The sequence below is a fragment of the Drepanopeziza brunnea genome (assembly GCF_022702325.1).
Source record: "Drepanopeziza brunnea f. sp. 'multigermtubi' strain 214-2 chromosome Unknown ctg1, whole genome shotgun sequence".
Taxonomy (NCBI): domain Eukaryota; kingdom Fungi; phylum Ascomycota; class Leotiomycetes; order Helotiales; family Drepanopezizaceae; genus Drepanopeziza; species Drepanopeziza brunnea.
The window spans coordinates 3,419,068-3,434,923 of NW_027094064.1; the positions used below are offsets into that span (position 1 = coordinate 3,419,068).

General features: G+C 48.4%; 5 protein-coding genes across 5 annotated transcripts; 2 read left to right on the forward strand and 3 right to left on the reverse strand.

Moving 5' to 3' along the window:
• Positions 1–485: 485 nt before the first annotated feature.
• On the forward strand, positions 486–1,391 carry L3040_000529 (uncharacterized protein; the record flags this gene model as incomplete). Its single annotated transcript, XM_007290013.2, has 2 exons — positions 486–600; positions 652–1,391. The coding sequence occupies 2 exons, from the start codon at positions 486–488 to the stop codon at positions 1,389–1,391; spliced, it is 855 nt and encodes a 284-aa protein (XP_007290075.2).
• A 905-nt stretch (positions 1,392–2,296) lies between these two features.
• L3040_000530 (uncharacterized protein) lies at positions 2,297–3,468 on the reverse strand (the record flags this gene model as incomplete). The annotated part of the gene is made up of 3 exons (XM_066155200.1): positions 2,297–2,679; positions 2,846–3,292; positions 3,402–3,468. The coding sequence occupies 3 exons, from the start codon at positions 3,466–3,468 to the stop codon at positions 2,297–2,299; spliced, it is 897 nt and encodes a 298-aa protein (XP_066013244.1).
• Positions 3,469–8,238: 4,770 nt separating this feature from the next.
• Positions 8,239–9,507, reverse strand: L3040_000531 (uncharacterized protein; the record flags this gene model as incomplete). Its single annotated transcript, XM_007290010.2, has 4 exons — positions 8,239–8,573; positions 8,661–8,971; positions 9,024–9,253; positions 9,352–9,507. The coding sequence occupies 4 exons, from the start codon at positions 9,505–9,507 to the stop codon at positions 8,239–8,241; spliced, it is 1,032 nt and encodes a 343-aa protein (XP_007290072.2).
• Positions 9,508–10,341: 834 nt separating this feature from the next.
• On the reverse strand, positions 10,342–10,844 carry L3040_000532 (uncharacterized protein; the record flags this gene model as incomplete). Its single annotated transcript, XM_066155202.1, has 3 exons — positions 10,342–10,527; positions 10,585–10,616; positions 10,829–10,844. The coding sequence occupies 3 exons, from the start codon at positions 10,842–10,844 to the stop codon at positions 10,342–10,344; spliced, it is 234 nt and encodes a 77-aa protein (XP_066013245.1).
• A 2,791-nt stretch (positions 10,845–13,635) lies between these two features.
• L3040_000533 (uncharacterized protein) lies at positions 13,636–15,333 on the forward strand (the record flags this gene model as incomplete). Its single annotated transcript, XM_007290009.1, has 1 exon — positions 13,636–15,333. The coding sequence occupies one exon, from the start codon at positions 13,636–13,638 to the stop codon at positions 15,331–15,333; it is 1,698 nt and encodes a 565-aa protein (XP_007290071.1).
• Positions 15,334–15,856: the final 523 nt, after the last annotated feature.

Here is a 15,856-nt window from a genome sequence, read left to right on the forward strand (position 1 = left end):
CATTGGAAGATGCAAATTCTCTCGCCTGATTAAGCCGAATCTGGCGTTGTCAAGTCTCTCTCGGACGGGTACAGCGCGGGAAGAGTATCACAACATTCGTGACAGCACAGGGCTTTTCAAACAAGTCGGAGACTTCGGCGACTCTGTCAGAAATCTCTCGAGTTGGAGTAAGCTTCCGAGAGCGGTTCCGGGCTGTAACCAAGGCGGCTGGTTTTGTTGACATCCAATATTTCCTTGGACCAGAATTCGCCCTGCTCCTCCCGGCGATCTTGTATAAGTAGATCTCACCATCCAGCCAGAGTGCCTTTTTTTCAATCATCAGCATCTTCAGCATCTTCAGCACCTTCAGCATCTTCGTCTATTTTCACTTCCAGCTTTCCCTTATAACAATCACCAGCCAGGCGCCGGTCGCATAACAATTCCCTACCATCTTTTGATAATAATTTTTTGATCTCAATATCATAATCCCCCAAACAGTCTTCAATATGCAATACTCATCAGCAATCCTCCTTGTGGCCTTCGCTGCCACCAACGTCTTTGCCCACGGTGTTATCGACTCAGTTCAGGGTGCCAACGGCGTGACAATGCCCGGTCTCTCTGGTAAGCATCCCTGGTAGCCTTGCAGTCGCCTAATCCATCTAACATATCCAGTTGTCGATGGAACTCCTCGTGATTGCGCTACCCCAAAGTGTGGCTCTGAAGTCGACACGTCAGTTATCCGCGATAAGGAGGCCGGAACTGCTAAGGCTAGTGCTCTCGGACGTACTGCCAATGGCCCAGTCGACCCAGCTGCAATGATCGCTCTCTTCATGGGAACTGGAGGAAACACGACCGATACAGTTGCCGCCCGCGAGATCCATGCCGCCAACGTACTCCGCCGATCTCTCGGTGAGCGTCAGGCCAACGGTGGCACCAAGACGCCAAAGGGCACCAAGGAGACTGGTGTCGCGGCTGCAGCTGGTACCGGAGCCAACTCTGGGCTCCCAACCACCGCCGATGACGGCACCATCACGATGACCTTCCACCAAGTCAACCAGGACGGTGCTGGCCCGCTGACCGCCATGGTCGACGGTACCTCGGGCGGAACCGACCCCGCCGCTTTCAAGAAGGCCGATGTCACCACCAACGTTCCCGGTATCGGCATCGGCGGTCTCTCCGCGGCTTCCACCATGGACTTCCCTGTCGTGATGGCCATGCCGGCCGGTATGACCTGCTCCGGCTCCGTCGGAGGCGCAACCAACGTCTGCATCGCCAAGCTCATGAACGCCGCCGTCACCGGCCCCTTCGGAGGTTCTTGCGCCTTCACGCAATCTACCGCCGCCAAGAAGCGTGCCATCGAGCACAACCTCAGCAAGCGCCGCTTCGCCCGCGCCATCGCCAAGCAGAACTAAGGTGTTCCCGTTTCTCTGTTCTCGGACTACACTTCTTCCTCTCTCCGTAGATTGATTTGCACATCATTGGTAGTGCTTTAGCTATAGTAGTTTTGTAATATTGTTTTTTTAATGAGAGCCACTTGTACGGAGTTGGGCGGGGGGGGATTGGGGGGTGGGGAGGGGGTAAATATATGAGTAAATCCCGGAGGGAATCTGGATTCTTCCCGAGTAATGTATGCATTGTATAGAAGTAATCCTATATTTTAATTTTCAAAAAGATTCCCCCCCCCCCCTTTTTTCCTTTTTTTTTTCTTCGTTTTTTTTTTTTTTTTTTTTTTTTTTTTGGCGAAAAACCCAATACAAATTCCCTTTCTACACATTTCATTCTGGTCCTTTCAATAGTAGATGAATCCTCTCCTCCCGTGCTTTTCTTCTTCTTCTTCTTCTTCTTCTAGTGATCTATCTGCTCGAGTCGAAAAATGGTTTCCTTTTTCGTCTCCGTGAAGCGTCACCGTTGCCGTTTTTCTTCGGCCATCTTCGTGGTATTATCTATTCTTTACTGTACGGAGTACATGAATGAAATCAGGAGCAGAACGATAGTTCTTGACAGGGTCGCGAAATTTCAAGCCAAGTTTGGAGAGTGAGGATGTGTGTAGACGATATTACCCAACTGCTTTCCTACAATTACGAGACGATAGGATTGTGATGATGTAATATTTTTTTTTTTGATGAGGGGGGATTTGAATAAAGCAAAGCTGATTTCTATCTGTTAGTCTGTTGAATTCACTCTTCGCCACGACGGATAAGTGAATTCGAGAATGGAAGGCGCAAGCTTTCCACATCTCGTAACCTTGTTTCTACTTCGCGCGAATAGACAAACCCCTTTAGCAGCACCAATTGCAATACCTGTAGCATTGATCAGCTCACCCCTCCACCGATGCATTCCTCGCCAAGATCCGCTCCACAACCTCATCATCGCTAAGTTCCGCCGGCCCGCCCTGGATAGCCTCACGCGCGGGCGCCAGCACCGCCTTCTCGATCTCCGTATACTTCCCTCGGTGGACGAACACGACGTCTCCCTGTCGCGCCTCATCGACGAGGAGAAAGGCGGCCGCGCGCGCGACGATCGGCCCGTCCTGCACCGCTCCGGTGTTGCTGACGCCGGGTGCGATGCCACTGATGTCAGGCAGGAGGTTGGTGGCGGTCCACGAGGGCATCAGCGTGTTGACGCGGATGGGGAGACCTGTGACGGACATGAGGCGGGAGAAGCCGCGGCCGAAGCCGAGGACGCCGTGTTTGGCGGTGGCTGGTGGTGGGTTAGATGGTGAGCTTTTGGTACAACTCAAACAGCCCATGATAAGGGAAAAAAAATATATATATATAAATATAAATAAATTGGAAAAAAAAGGAAAAGGAAAAAGGAAAAAAGAAAAAAGGACTCCTCGGGGATGAGGTAGGATTTCTCGACTTGCAGTAATCCGGGATGCGCAGGGGCTGCAGACCCGTGCTGGAGCCCATCAGCACAATGCTTCCCGCCGGCGGCTGCTGCTGCTTCATGTAGTGGGCGGCCAGACACGCCGTGTTGATCACGCCTCGCAGCATGACGTCCAGGGCTTGGGTGCTGGGCTCGATCAGCTCCCCGTCGTCGTCGCTCGTCTCGAGGGCGAGGTAGTTCGCACGGGGTCCGATGCCTGCGTTGGCGAAGACGCCGTCGATGCGGCTGTACTGGGCTTGCGCCGCGGCGAACAGGGCGCACAGGTCCCGCCAGCTGGCGACGTCGGTCTTGACGAAGAGGAATGCGCCTCCTCCCGACGTGGTAGCGGCTTGCTCGGGGGGCGAGTTGATGTCTGCGCTCACGACGGATGCGCCGTGGGATAAGAGCAGGTTGACGGTTGCGAGACCGATGCCGGATGAACCACCTGTAATAGGAAGCGATCCGTATGTCAAGGTTAGTTTACGCAATAGTGGTAAGGTAGAAAGTGGTCTGGTAAAGAAAGCATGCGTGCGTTTGAAAAATGATCTGCGTACCTGTGACAATGACAACCTTGCCCTTGAGGTTCACCAGGTCCGCGTCCTCGATGAACAACTCGGCCATCTTTTTCGCTCTCGATCCTGAAGGCCTGCTTATGAAGGTGATTTTTCTTGAGGGTTATTATGACCTCGTAAAAGTCAATCGAGACTATCCTGTGCTTCAATCCGTCGAACGGTTTAGAAATTCAAGGGAAAAAAAAATTATGGGCTCAGGAGATGCCACAATGATTTGGGGGAAGATCGTCTCAAGCTCCGCATGAGAAGCATTTATCTCAATCGATGACATGCAGCTTAGCTGTTGGGGTTATATAATCTTGAAGTTAAAGTCTCCGGAGTAAGTTCCAGACCTGGGTGTACCGGTAGCTCCGGTCTCTCTCGATAGGTGGGAGGGGTCGCCATTGTTTCGGGAATCAAAACTAACGAGTTCCCCCGCTCGTGGTACGTAACAAAAAAAAGGTGGGGGGGTTTGGGTGGCCGCCGCTGCTAAGCGACCAAAACAAATCAAGTTCAAGAGGGAAAGAGTTTGTAGAAAGATTAAAGGCCTGAGCTGGGGCCTTGCGTAGTATTGTAATCAGTCCACAGATCAGATGGTCTGACTTGTACGGTTTCTCGTATCCAGGCTTGTAACATGGAGGGGGGCTATCCACTTACAGCCACCCCCGACTGCTAATGCGTAAACTTTTATTTCGCACCCATTTGACAGCTTAGACTTTCGACAACCACAAGCACTGAAAGGCTAATGAAAATTATAAGCCTTTTCATACGTAACAAGGAAAAGCTTATAGAGATGATATATATAAGTATGACGATTTTATGTTATATCATTACTTAAAAGAGTTGATTAAAGCACAAATATAGAAGAACGTTGGCTTTCGCTTGATTTTCAAAGTCTTGATTAAAGGAGCGACTCTAGCTTTATCTTTTGTATTTAGGTCTAGTAAACAAGCAAATTTGAGCTTGACGGTTTCAATTAATCACTTCCCCGAAGATATAATTATTAAACACCGGCTGATATAATAGTGGGCCTTGACGTCGCAACTTTTGGGGCCCTTCCCTAAAGTGGGCGAAAAAATTATGTCCCGCGAAAAAATTATGTCCCGCTTCAACGCCAAAAATCGCGGGGAACGTAGACACTTATATTGCTCATAACATTGCTCACAACGTTGCAATAATATATATATATATATATTTAATAATGTTATTCATTCTCAATTAAGCTACGAAAAAATTATTTCACCGCGTGTCTTTTGAATTGAATTAAGAGATGCTACAGATCGAATCGATATCGAATCTTCTTTCTCTTCAAGCTCTTTTTCAAGCTCTTCCTATTTAGTAAGCATCATTTTTGCTAAAGGAGACGAAGGTAAGGTATTTAATCTTTCATCTTCGTCGTTATCGCTAATTTGAATGCAAGATAATAGGTTTTGTTTGATTCGAAAGCGTTTTTCTTTTGTAAGGATTTGAGGATCGATTGAATACGAAGGGTCCGCGAATGTAGCAAGATCTCTTTCTTGAACTTCTTTTAACGCAGCTTCTTCGTTTGCAATTGCGTTTCGAAAAGAAATCAAATCAATATTATCAGCTTCTAGTTCTTTTACTGTAAGTTGCTTTTCGCAGTCTCGAATAAGGACTTCTCGTTCGAGTGGAATGTGTATAAGAATCCTTCGACCTTGTTGCTTATACGCTTCGTTTAATCATTTCTTTCGCTCTTTTTCGGCTTTCCGATTAAGAACTCTTTGATTATAACGATCGTTTCGAATTTTAATCGTTGCTAACTTGAGTTTAGCGTTCGCTATCTTAAGACTAGCTTTTTGCTTTTTTATCTCTATAGCCTTGACTTTTTCGAGTGCTTTAAAAGCTAGTATATTCTTTCCCGTTTGCAAACTCGACTTTCTAATCAGCTTTTTCCGATGTGTATCGCGCTGAAGCTTTTGATTTTTATCGAGTTCTGCTTGATTAAGGCTTCTTCGTAACAACCAAGTCTCGGTACCTTGTTTCGCGATATCGAAGCGTTAGCGGCTAAGAGAAGAAAGAGCTATTTTGATCTTATCGTTCAGATCGTCGAGTTGCTTTACGCAATCTTGAAAAGATTAAGGAGGTCGAGGTAGCGCAAGAAGAGGTAATTCGTCAAGTTGCTTATCGATTGAAAAAGAATATTCATTTTCTTTAAGATCAGACGTTTCTCCGTACTCGAGTATATGCAATCCCGCCTCTTTCTTACTCTTTTTACTATACTCTTTCAATTTGCGTTGAATTTGAGAAAAGCTGATCGGCCACATTCTTACATCTCGAAAAGCGTGTTTGATATTCCGAGTTGTAAAGGTTTGCTCGCGAATTTGAAGAAGGTCTCGCATAAACGATAAGATAATATATTCAGCTTCGAAGCTTCGAATAGCATCCATGATAGCATATTATTGATTATGTTTCCAAGTGCGAAAGCAGCCGACATCGAGAGGTTGTAAAAGATGAGTTTGATGAGAAGGGAATTTGATAAGCTATATACGATTTTGTTTAGCTAGTAGAATGAAATTTAAAGCTTCGTAGCAAAGCTGACTATTAAGTAATAATATCATCCACGGTTTATCGGGTCTTTGATCGGTATGCTTAATAAAGTGCTTAAGCCACTCTATAGTAATCTTATCGTTCGTATAACCGGATTCGGAAACAGTAACAACTTCATGTCTAGTCATCTTTTCGGAAAACTAAGACGCTATAATTTGCTTTCCGGGCACAATAATCATTAGAGGAATAGCTTTTCCATCGGCAAGAATAGCTTCGATCATAGTTACGGATAGTCGATTTTCACAGATTCTTGTATATATCTCTTTGATTCCGATAAGTACGATAACTTCTTCTCCGGCTGGCATACAAATCCGCGCGCCTTTCTCATTTATATTTGCGATTCTATGCTTATCTTTAGGCTTAATTCCGCAGAACTGGATAGCAGGAATAAGCTCGGTATGGAACCAGTTGGAAAGAGATTTCTCGATATGCATATCGACGCGATAAGATGCGATTGGTTTGGTCCGTATAGCATAGAGTTCTGCTGTATTTCTCAACTAAGATTGAAACCAACGCCAAGAAGGTTCTGGCTTATTTTCTTGTATTTTAAGGTAGCAAATGCATCGATAAAGCATACGCTTAGTAGCTCCTTTCCCTCCTTTAGTTGCTTGATTTGCGGCGTAGATCAAAACAGCTTTGTGCTGTGCTGCTAATAGAACCATAAGCCTCTCTACTTGTAGCGCTTTCCCTTCTTTCAATCGAGCTTGTTTAGCTTGATACTTATTCCATCTTCGCTTTAAAGTATCAGGCTTCTCTATCATATGAATGCGACTCGCAGTAAGAGGTGTTTCGGAAGGGTTTTCGAGGAGCCATTCGAATGCTAGCTGTATTCGCTCATGTTGAGAAGCTTTTAAGAGCTTCTAGTATTCAGAATTAAGATCAGGAGGTGCAAGAGCGCGCGCGCGTTTTTTGCTCATTTTTATTTGGGTACGTAAGTCAATGTTTGATGGAAAATGTTGTGTTGAAGTGTTGTTAAAGTGTCTACGTTCCCCGCGATTTTTGGCGTTGAAGCGGGACATAATTTTTTCGCGGGACATAATTTTTTCGCCTACTTTAGGGAAGGGCCCCAAAAGTTGCGACGTCAAGGCCCACTATTATATATTAGTTTTGACCCTTATTTTGGTGCGAAAAGTGGTCTCATGCATTAGCAGTTACCTAGTACTGTGGTGTAGGATAGAATGTATACGATATTTGGAGTTCGGTCTGAATTTCGTTCACTCGCTTGTTTGCTTTCCTTTTCTTTTCACTTCTTATAGTCTTCGGACTTACATCTGGCTGGACTCTCGGTCCGGCCTTGACTCTCGCCGTCGTGCGTAGGTGAAACCTCTGTATGGACTACTAGCCTCTTGGCTACTCCCACGTATATAGCTCTCAGCACTCTCATATTAAAATTAACACCCTCTACACTCTTGATTCTGTCAGCATTGGTGGAATCGAATCAAATCAAATCAAATCGCGATTCGATTCCACAAAAAAGGATCCTGCTCAGCCTCCCTCCTCCTCCCTACTACTGTTACAAGAACTTGTAGATATATACATCGAAACGTAGTATTCTGAATCCTCATTGAATCCTGCAGAAAAGGCAATCAGAAAGAGCTCTTCACGGCTAGGGAGATCAGGTCTAACAGTCTTCCTCCTCCTCCTCCTCCTCCTCCTCCTCCTCCTCCTCCTCCTCCCTACCAGTGTCGGGAGGGGAATGACACAGTCTTGGATAGATTCAGAGCAAATAAGAAAGGAAAGAGGCACACAAATTTTGAACAACCACTAGATCTTAGATCATGATTTGTATTTATATATATATGTTGTTAGGTAAGGTGTAAGGAGAGGAGGGTACACTGGCCTACCAGCAGCAGCGCACGGACCTCATCCTTGACACGAGTCCTACTACAACCTCGCCTCAATTCCTAGTCCTGGATAATACAAGTCAATCAACCCACACTCGATTGCTTCCTCGTGAAACCATCACTACTATTTCTCTGATAGTATTACCAGCAACAATATATCTGTTTATGATAGATATCCTCCTCTTTCACATGAAAAAGATGCAAGAGAAAAGGCAGGGGAGAGGGAATGAGTAGTACATAGGAGCATATTCATTCAGAGACTCTTCTTAGGACACGGAGGCGGCTAGCGCCAAATATATACAAGAACGCAACCACGGTGAGGGGAAGCCGGTCTCCTTCAGTAGAGTCTTTTGGGAGAGATCTTCTGAGGTCGGTGGTCATTTTCCAGTAAGGGTTGCGGTAGGCAAGTGAAGAGAAACAGCTGACGCTTAATCGCATTCCTCGTCTTCCTCGTCGGTGAGTGGAGATTCGGAGTTTTCTGTGCCGGACGGAGTAGTACCAGACTCCTTCCCCTCCCCCTTGGGAGTAGTACCAGACTCCTTCTCCTCTCCCTGTGGAGGAGTGGAAACCTCTTCTTGCTTGGAAGGAGGATCGGAAGGACGAGTTTTTGGTGTGGGTGTCTGGACCCTCTGGAGAGTGGTCGGGTCAGCAACAGGTCGGACGGGGTCGGGGACGACAGGGGCATCTGCAGGCGGTGTGGCAGGTCGGTCGGTGGCTGGTGTAGCGGGAGAGCCTGGGGACCACACAGGGGGTCCGGGGATGGCTATGTGGCACGGGAGAGTTAGTTGGGTGGTTGCATGGCTGGGGATGGTTTCAGGGAAGCGATAGGGGCATTCTCGGAATGACTTACGGTAAACGAGGTCGTCGACGTAGATGTTGAGCAAGATCCCAGGGTGAGTTGGGGTGTAGAGCTCGGTTCCAAGGGTTCCGGGCGGGTTCTCGGTTCCAGAGCCGGTCACCTCCAGGTTGATGCAGAAGGGGTAGACCTGAGTGCCGCCTTCAGAGATGGCACCGTGCAGACCGAAGATCTCATGACGAATGACATAGTTGCCGGGAGCGATGCTGGCAGGGACGGGGAATGGCCAGATCGCATCTTTGGCAATGAGCTCGTCGGAAGCCCATACTCCGTTCTCGTATCCCTTCTCGTCGACTTTGAACCACCTGTACGCTGTCAGTTTTGATATCGAGGTGTTGGCGGGTGCGGGATAATTACTCGAGAGTGGTCTTGTCGACGGTCGCACAGTCACCATGGCAGTTCGCCATGTAGTTGCAGATGGGACCTCTGTGAGAGTCGGGCCATCCACTCCAGTGGAGATCGATGGTGGTACCGGCAGCGACAGTGGCGGAGAGCTCGGCATTGGTACCATTCAAGTGACAGATGATGTCGGGGTGACCCGCCTTGTCGGAAGGGACGAACCCATGATCCAGGGCCGCTTCAGACCACTGATTCAAGTTAGCCCTTCATCCCAATCTGTTTCCGGGGATAAGATATCCCCAGAGTTCCGAGATGACTGAAGAAAAAGGTCAAAAGATGTACATACACCAATGGATTTTGGTGGGTTTGGGTTGTAGGCGTAGTCGACCAGCCATCCAGTGGTGTAGACTCCATCGACGGTGATTCCCTTGACAAACCCGTGGGCCGAGACTGCGGCGGCAGAGGCCAGAGCCAAAACAGAGGTGCTGAGCGTAGAAGGCATCTTGAAGGAATGTATAGTCTGTTTGTTTTGATCGGCTTAGTTTGCTTGGTTGAAAGGAACGATTGAGTGATGGCGATGAGTAAGGAACGTGGTGGTGGTGCCAGACCAAAAGAAAGGAAGGTTTGGTGAAGACGGAATCAGGCTGGCTGCAATGGGTGGGGAGGATAAAAGGTAAATGAGGTGAAGAGGAGAGACGGCCATCATATATAGTAGTTGTAGATGCTGCCCCTGACGCTCGGGCGGTAGAAGCTTAGTTGTCGATTTACCATGATGATGGAGAGATGCCGCGCCAAGGGCGCATCGACCTGAGCTCTAATTACACCGCATCGCCATGAATTTGGCGCAGTGAAATGCGCTGTAGTTGTTGCGGGGCCAAACTTCGCGGAATTCTCAAATAAAGTGTTTCGAGGCCATGTGCTGGGATGGGCTTGTGGGGGTGTCGTCAGATATAAGATGAAATGTTTCAAAATAAGCGCTCCTGGGCTTGCGAAAAACGATCGATCCCCGAGCAAAACGGCAAGAAAGCCGAAAGCCTTTGGGACAAACGGCTATTTATTGCACTCCGTATATTATTTTTAAAGGGTTTGCGAGCCCCAGTGGATCGAGATCGGTGTGACTCTTTATCGCAGTCGCAGGCGCTTCTCAAAAATGTCCTCTCGCTCTCGGCATGTTCAAGATCTGATCACCCCTTGAAGCTGATAATAATTAGCTCGCTGGCCATTCCTGTCACCGCCATCTTGGTCCAGGTCTCCATGCACACTGGCTTGGTATACGGTCATGTCATCCCAACTTTCCCAGAAGCGAGGTCCTTGGGATTTTGCCAACAGCGTGGCATCATGACAGGCCATCGATGAGAATCGCCATGAATGATTCGAGCAGGGCTGTACTCATCGGGCGCAAGATCGTTCGTTGATTTGCCGTAATGGACTCCAAGCCAGTAGAGAATTGGCACGAACGAATGACGAACGGGGTGTGCGGCTTCGACCACGGCGGCGATGTACTCAAGGGCGACTCGAAGATCTGCTTTGCATCAGGATCGTTGTACAACAACTTGAAGGGAACTTGAACTCGCCGCACCTTATCGATAGCGACGCAGCGAACTGGAAATACTACTACTTCAAATTATAGCTCTCATGGGATACTTCAACGAAGGCATGAGATGCCAGCCCTAGGAGATAGCGAAATGAGGTTGATGGGAGAGAAGGAGGTCGTACTAGGAAAGAAGCAGGTTATACGAAAGATCGGTATTGTATCTACCACCAACCTTCTTAGCTCACGTGACGTCCGCTCAAGTTTGATGAGATCCAAGCGACGAACATACATGCTAATACTAACATTCCCTTGCTCTGAGTGTCTGTCCTCACTTTGGGGCTAGCAACAGTGGTCAAACAGAGCATGGCCTTATCTCTGTTACTTTCTTTAATGTCCTATCTCTGGCTTCTTTCTGACCCGCTTTGGGATACAAGGCAAGTGCCCAAGCGACTATATAACACAAGGAGATGCATTTTGACGAGATAGCAATCAACTTACCAAGAATAGCTCTTAGCGAAGAGCCTTTCTTATCGACGCACTCGCAATATACGATTCCTTTCTTCCTTACCACATCCGCCTCGTGCGAATCATCAACATCACCCGTCTCCAATTCGGACCTTACGATACACGATATACCAGATCTACGGCTTTCATGAAGATGGACGGGAATCCATATTGAGCATGCATGATCAATGAAGAGACATCGTGGTCTGATCACCACGAAAATCCTGTGGTGCCGGCTACTTATACCTGCTTGAATGGCTGGCGCTGTAGAGCCTCCCCCCCTCCAGAGACGGCTTGAAATCGTGATCTTGATTATTGACTTCAAAACCAAAAGCAATTGATAAGTTCTTCCATGCGTATATAAAGCCGGATCTCCCCAAGTCTCCCCAAATCTCAATATTGCTTCGCCTCAAGCTCATCGGTACCAACCTCGTCAAAATGCTCTCTCTTCCCCTACCCAAGTTAACAACACTGACTCCCCTCAGCTCTGATCTGTGAGATTATACACTGGATGGTAAAATTCCCCGTCCAGGCGCTCAAAGAGGTGGGTGACTGGTTTTGCCGGATCGCTGTCATGAAGACTTTCATCTCATGCGAAAAAGTCGGAATACCTACCGAACCGGCACTTTTTTTTCCGTGCAATATTAGTATCATAATATTGGTGTCAGGAGAGATAAAATTCTTCCGTCGGAACGTTTGCTGTTTTGAGAGACGGTTAGTTGGGCTAAAGATGACTGACGGCTCAATGCCTCTTTTAGATGCTTTTCTCTAGCCATCGTACCTCGGAACCCGCTATCAACCTCACGCCTCGTCCTCGCCTTTTCCCTTTTCCCATCCTTGAATTCCCCAATCCCTGGCCGGAAGACCCCAGAGAGGAAAGAGGGGCGAGGATCAGGAATATTCGACAACTCGACAAGAATGCGGGGAATCACCTCGCCGGGCTCGACCCGACGATCCAATGCCGCACTCCGGAAAATCTCTCTCACGCTTTTTACTATTGTACTGCCTGTCCTCGTTCTTTTGCTCCTCATTGCCGTCTTGTCTGGGTTGACTGTGCGCATTGGTTAGAGGATGATTGCTCGTCTAGCACTATTTGCGGTCCCCAGCTCGTCGTTTCTCGTTACCTCTTACGATCTGCGAGCACCTTCTCTGCCGCGTGCAGCTGTAGTGGAATTATTCACGCCGTAGTTGCGGGCAAATTCTGGTCCGTCGGATTCCCTACCGTGCAAGCGCCAGCAACCATGGGAATAGCTTTGTCGATCTCTCTCTTGATCCAGTATGATACCGGAAGGTACCAAGTGATTGAATCAAGGGATTGGGAAAGTATGCGTTCTAGACAGGAAGAACTGAAAGCTAATTGCAATACAAATAGGCAGAAGTCTAGCCCCAGTGGGACCCCAGTGGGGAAATAAAAGGTTTACCACCTTCTATTTTTAGTTATCTTGTCTTCCTTGGTCTAGCTAAATTGGCACTGACCAGCTACCACGGCACAGGCCTAAGTATTACCCCTCGAGGGTGCCTCAAAAGTTTACTTTCTACTTAAACCCCCTGGCTACCCTACCCTCGAGGGGTAATACTTACGCCTGGGACGTAGTAATTGATTAATTAATCAGATCCAATCAAATCGATAGATTAACCAGGTAGCTTTTGCGAAGCTATAGTACGTAGTAGTAAGACATTCTTTTCTCCGGAGCAGAGGCATATATTTTCGCATTAAACTTTCTTTCAACCAGCGTCAAAGGCCAAGTTCGCAAGCGGAAAGAAAAAAAAGTATGCGTCGACGGTTCTTCTTCGAACGGATGTGTGTCACTGAGCTGGAATAAGGCTGAACACCTCATTCTATAATACGTTTTGATTATTAGCTCTTTAACTGCCTTACTGTTTCCCCAAATGATAGTCGTCGTAAACCGTTTCACAGCGTTTCATTATCGCCGGTTAAATAGGAATTTGTCATATTATTGATAGTTCTTGTGATTGTTATGTTGGAAATAACACGTTGCATTTTTGCTGTATTAAAAAATTAACTTAGTTCAATTCGCAGGCCGTAAAAGAGTTGTTACTTGATTATCAATCGATCGATTGACAAATACTGATTATTTTGAAGGGTTTTCATTGTTTGTATTAGATTGCTGTTATGATACCTCGTCATAGGCCACACAAGTATACCTCGAGGCTCATAGAAAAATTCATATTCCCTTGCATAGTACCCTGTTTATGATCCTCAGGTGTGGATAGTTGGCCTGTAAAGAAGTGGAATAAGAGGTTCAGAAGTTCATTTAAGTGGACAAGAAAAGCTGAGAGCTATACACAACAGGGGCAGCCAAAAGGCTTGCCCCAATTGGGAATGTAAGGGTCTACACCGTCTACACCTCGTATTTTGTATCAGGCATGCTGCCCAGAGGAGACCGAGAGATAGTCTGGAGAAACTGTTCAATTCCGCCATGTACTCCGCAGCCAGGAATGTTATTCCGACATTCACTATAAACCCCATCACCTCCACCCAGGTCTCACGATGCCAGCCAGCCGTCCCCAGCTCGATCTTCTACCCTTCGTTCATGACCTATTCCTCATTTCAGCTCCTTTTTCAACAGAATGAAGTCTCTCATTACTGTGGCAACATACCTCCTCCCTTTCGTACTGGCTGCACCAGCTGAAAAGGATAAGCGAGATCTGATCCCAATAGTCGAACTTGCAAATGCCAAGGTCATCGGATCCAGCTTCCTCGGAGTCGACTCCTTCAAAGGCATCCCCTTCGCTCAACCACCGGTGGGCAACCTCCGTCTCAAGCCTCCGCAGCCCATCACCTCCAACCTGGGTACCGTGTTCGCGAGGGGACTTCCTCGAGCATGCCCCCAATTCTTAACTTCGACCAACACAGATTTTCTTCCACAGGATGTCATTACCGATATTGTCAACACCGGCATTTTCCAGGCCATCTCGAATGCCGGTGAGGACTGCTTGACGGTGTCCGTGCAGAGACCATCGTCTGCCAAAGCGGGAGACAAACTGCCTGTGCTGTTCTGGATTTTCGGCGGAGCGTTTGCACTAGGATCTAGCCAAATCTACGATGGCAGCGACCTTGTCCGCACCTCTGTTGCCCAAAAGAAAGATATCATCTACGTCGGCGTCAACTACCGAGTCGGGGGCTTCGGATTTCTGGGTGGTTCCGAAATCAAGAAAGATGGTGCATCTAATCTTGGATACCTGGACCAACGAGCTGGATTACAATGGGTAGCCGACAACATTGCTGCCTTCGGAGGAGACCCCGACAAGGTGACGTTATGGGGAGAGTCCGCCGGTAGCATCTCCGTCTTTGGACAAATGTCCATCTACAACGGCGACCACACCTACAAGGGGAAGCCCCTCTTCAGAGGCAGCATCATGAGCAGCGGTGGCTTGGTCCCTGCCGACCCCGTGGACGGGTTTCAGGCTCAAGAAATCTACGATGCCGTTGTCGAGTCCGCCGGCTGCTCCGGCAAACCGGACACGCTCGCCTGTCTCCGCAGCCTCCCCTACGAGAAGTTCCTCCGAGCGACTTCGTCGGTCCCAGGGATCTTCGACTACCAATCCATATCCCTCTCATACGTCCCCCGCCCGGACGGCACCGTCCTGACCGAGTCCCCCGAGATCCTCGCCACGAAAGGCAAGTACGCCAAGGTCCCCTTCATCATCGGCGACCAGGAAGACGAGGGCACCTTCTTCTCTCTCGTCCAGGGGAACATGAGCACGACGGCCGACCTCGTGACATATCTGAACAACATCTTTTTCAAGACGGCCACGCGGGCCCAGATCGAAGACCTCGTCGCCACCTACCCGGATGACCCCGCTGCCGGCTCGCCCTTCCGCACTGGCACCGAGAACAACATCTACCCGCAGTACAAGCGGCTGGCTGCCGTCCTAGGCGACATTGTCTTCACGCTGACGCGGCGCGTGCTCCTCCAGGTCGCGGCCGACCTCAACCCGGGCGTGCCGACCTGGTCCTACCTCTCGTCCTACCTGTACGGCACCCCCGTCCTGGGCACGTGCCACGGCTCCGACATCCTACCCAGCTACGGCACGACGCCCGGCTTCCCCAGCGCGAGCATCCAGGCCTTCTACCTCTCCTTCATCAACACGCTGGATCCGAACGGCGGGACGGCGGCGACGACCGGCTTGGCCCACTGGCCGCAGTGGCGCGAGGCTAAGCAGCTGATGCATTTCGAGAAGTCGAGTAATGGTCTGCTGGCGGACGACTTCCGACAGCGCAGCTACGAATACGTCTATGCGAATATTGCCTCGTTACATATCTGAGCTTTGGTATCAGCGTGGAACGCTGGTTTCTACAGAGTATATAGTGATTGATTTTTCTTTCTTTCTTTTTTTAATGTCAGCTCCCTCCCTGATTCATCGATACCTACCGGTATCGATGTCGACCTCGATCGGATTAAGCCTCGCTAAGTAAGGTTCGACCTCGCTTAAGAGCCCACCCACCCAACCTTTCTATCCTGCCTATCCTTTCCGTATATGCATGCCTCACGCCTTCAGGGGGCGCCTCACCCACCCACCCCTCGCAAACTCTCTTATAGCAAGGAAAACGAAAATGTCAAAACTATACGAAGTAATGAACTACCGATAATAGTAAAAATAAAACATACAACTACGTACGCAGTAGCAGTAGCTTCGGTACCCCCCTCTAGCTAGCTACCTACCCTAAGTAAGTAGCAAACAACCAATCCAGAAAAAAAACCCAAGAAAACTCTTGTATCCCGTGGTATTTCATAACTCCTACGGATATACTCCACCTACCTATCCTATCAAATACACGCCCGCCCGC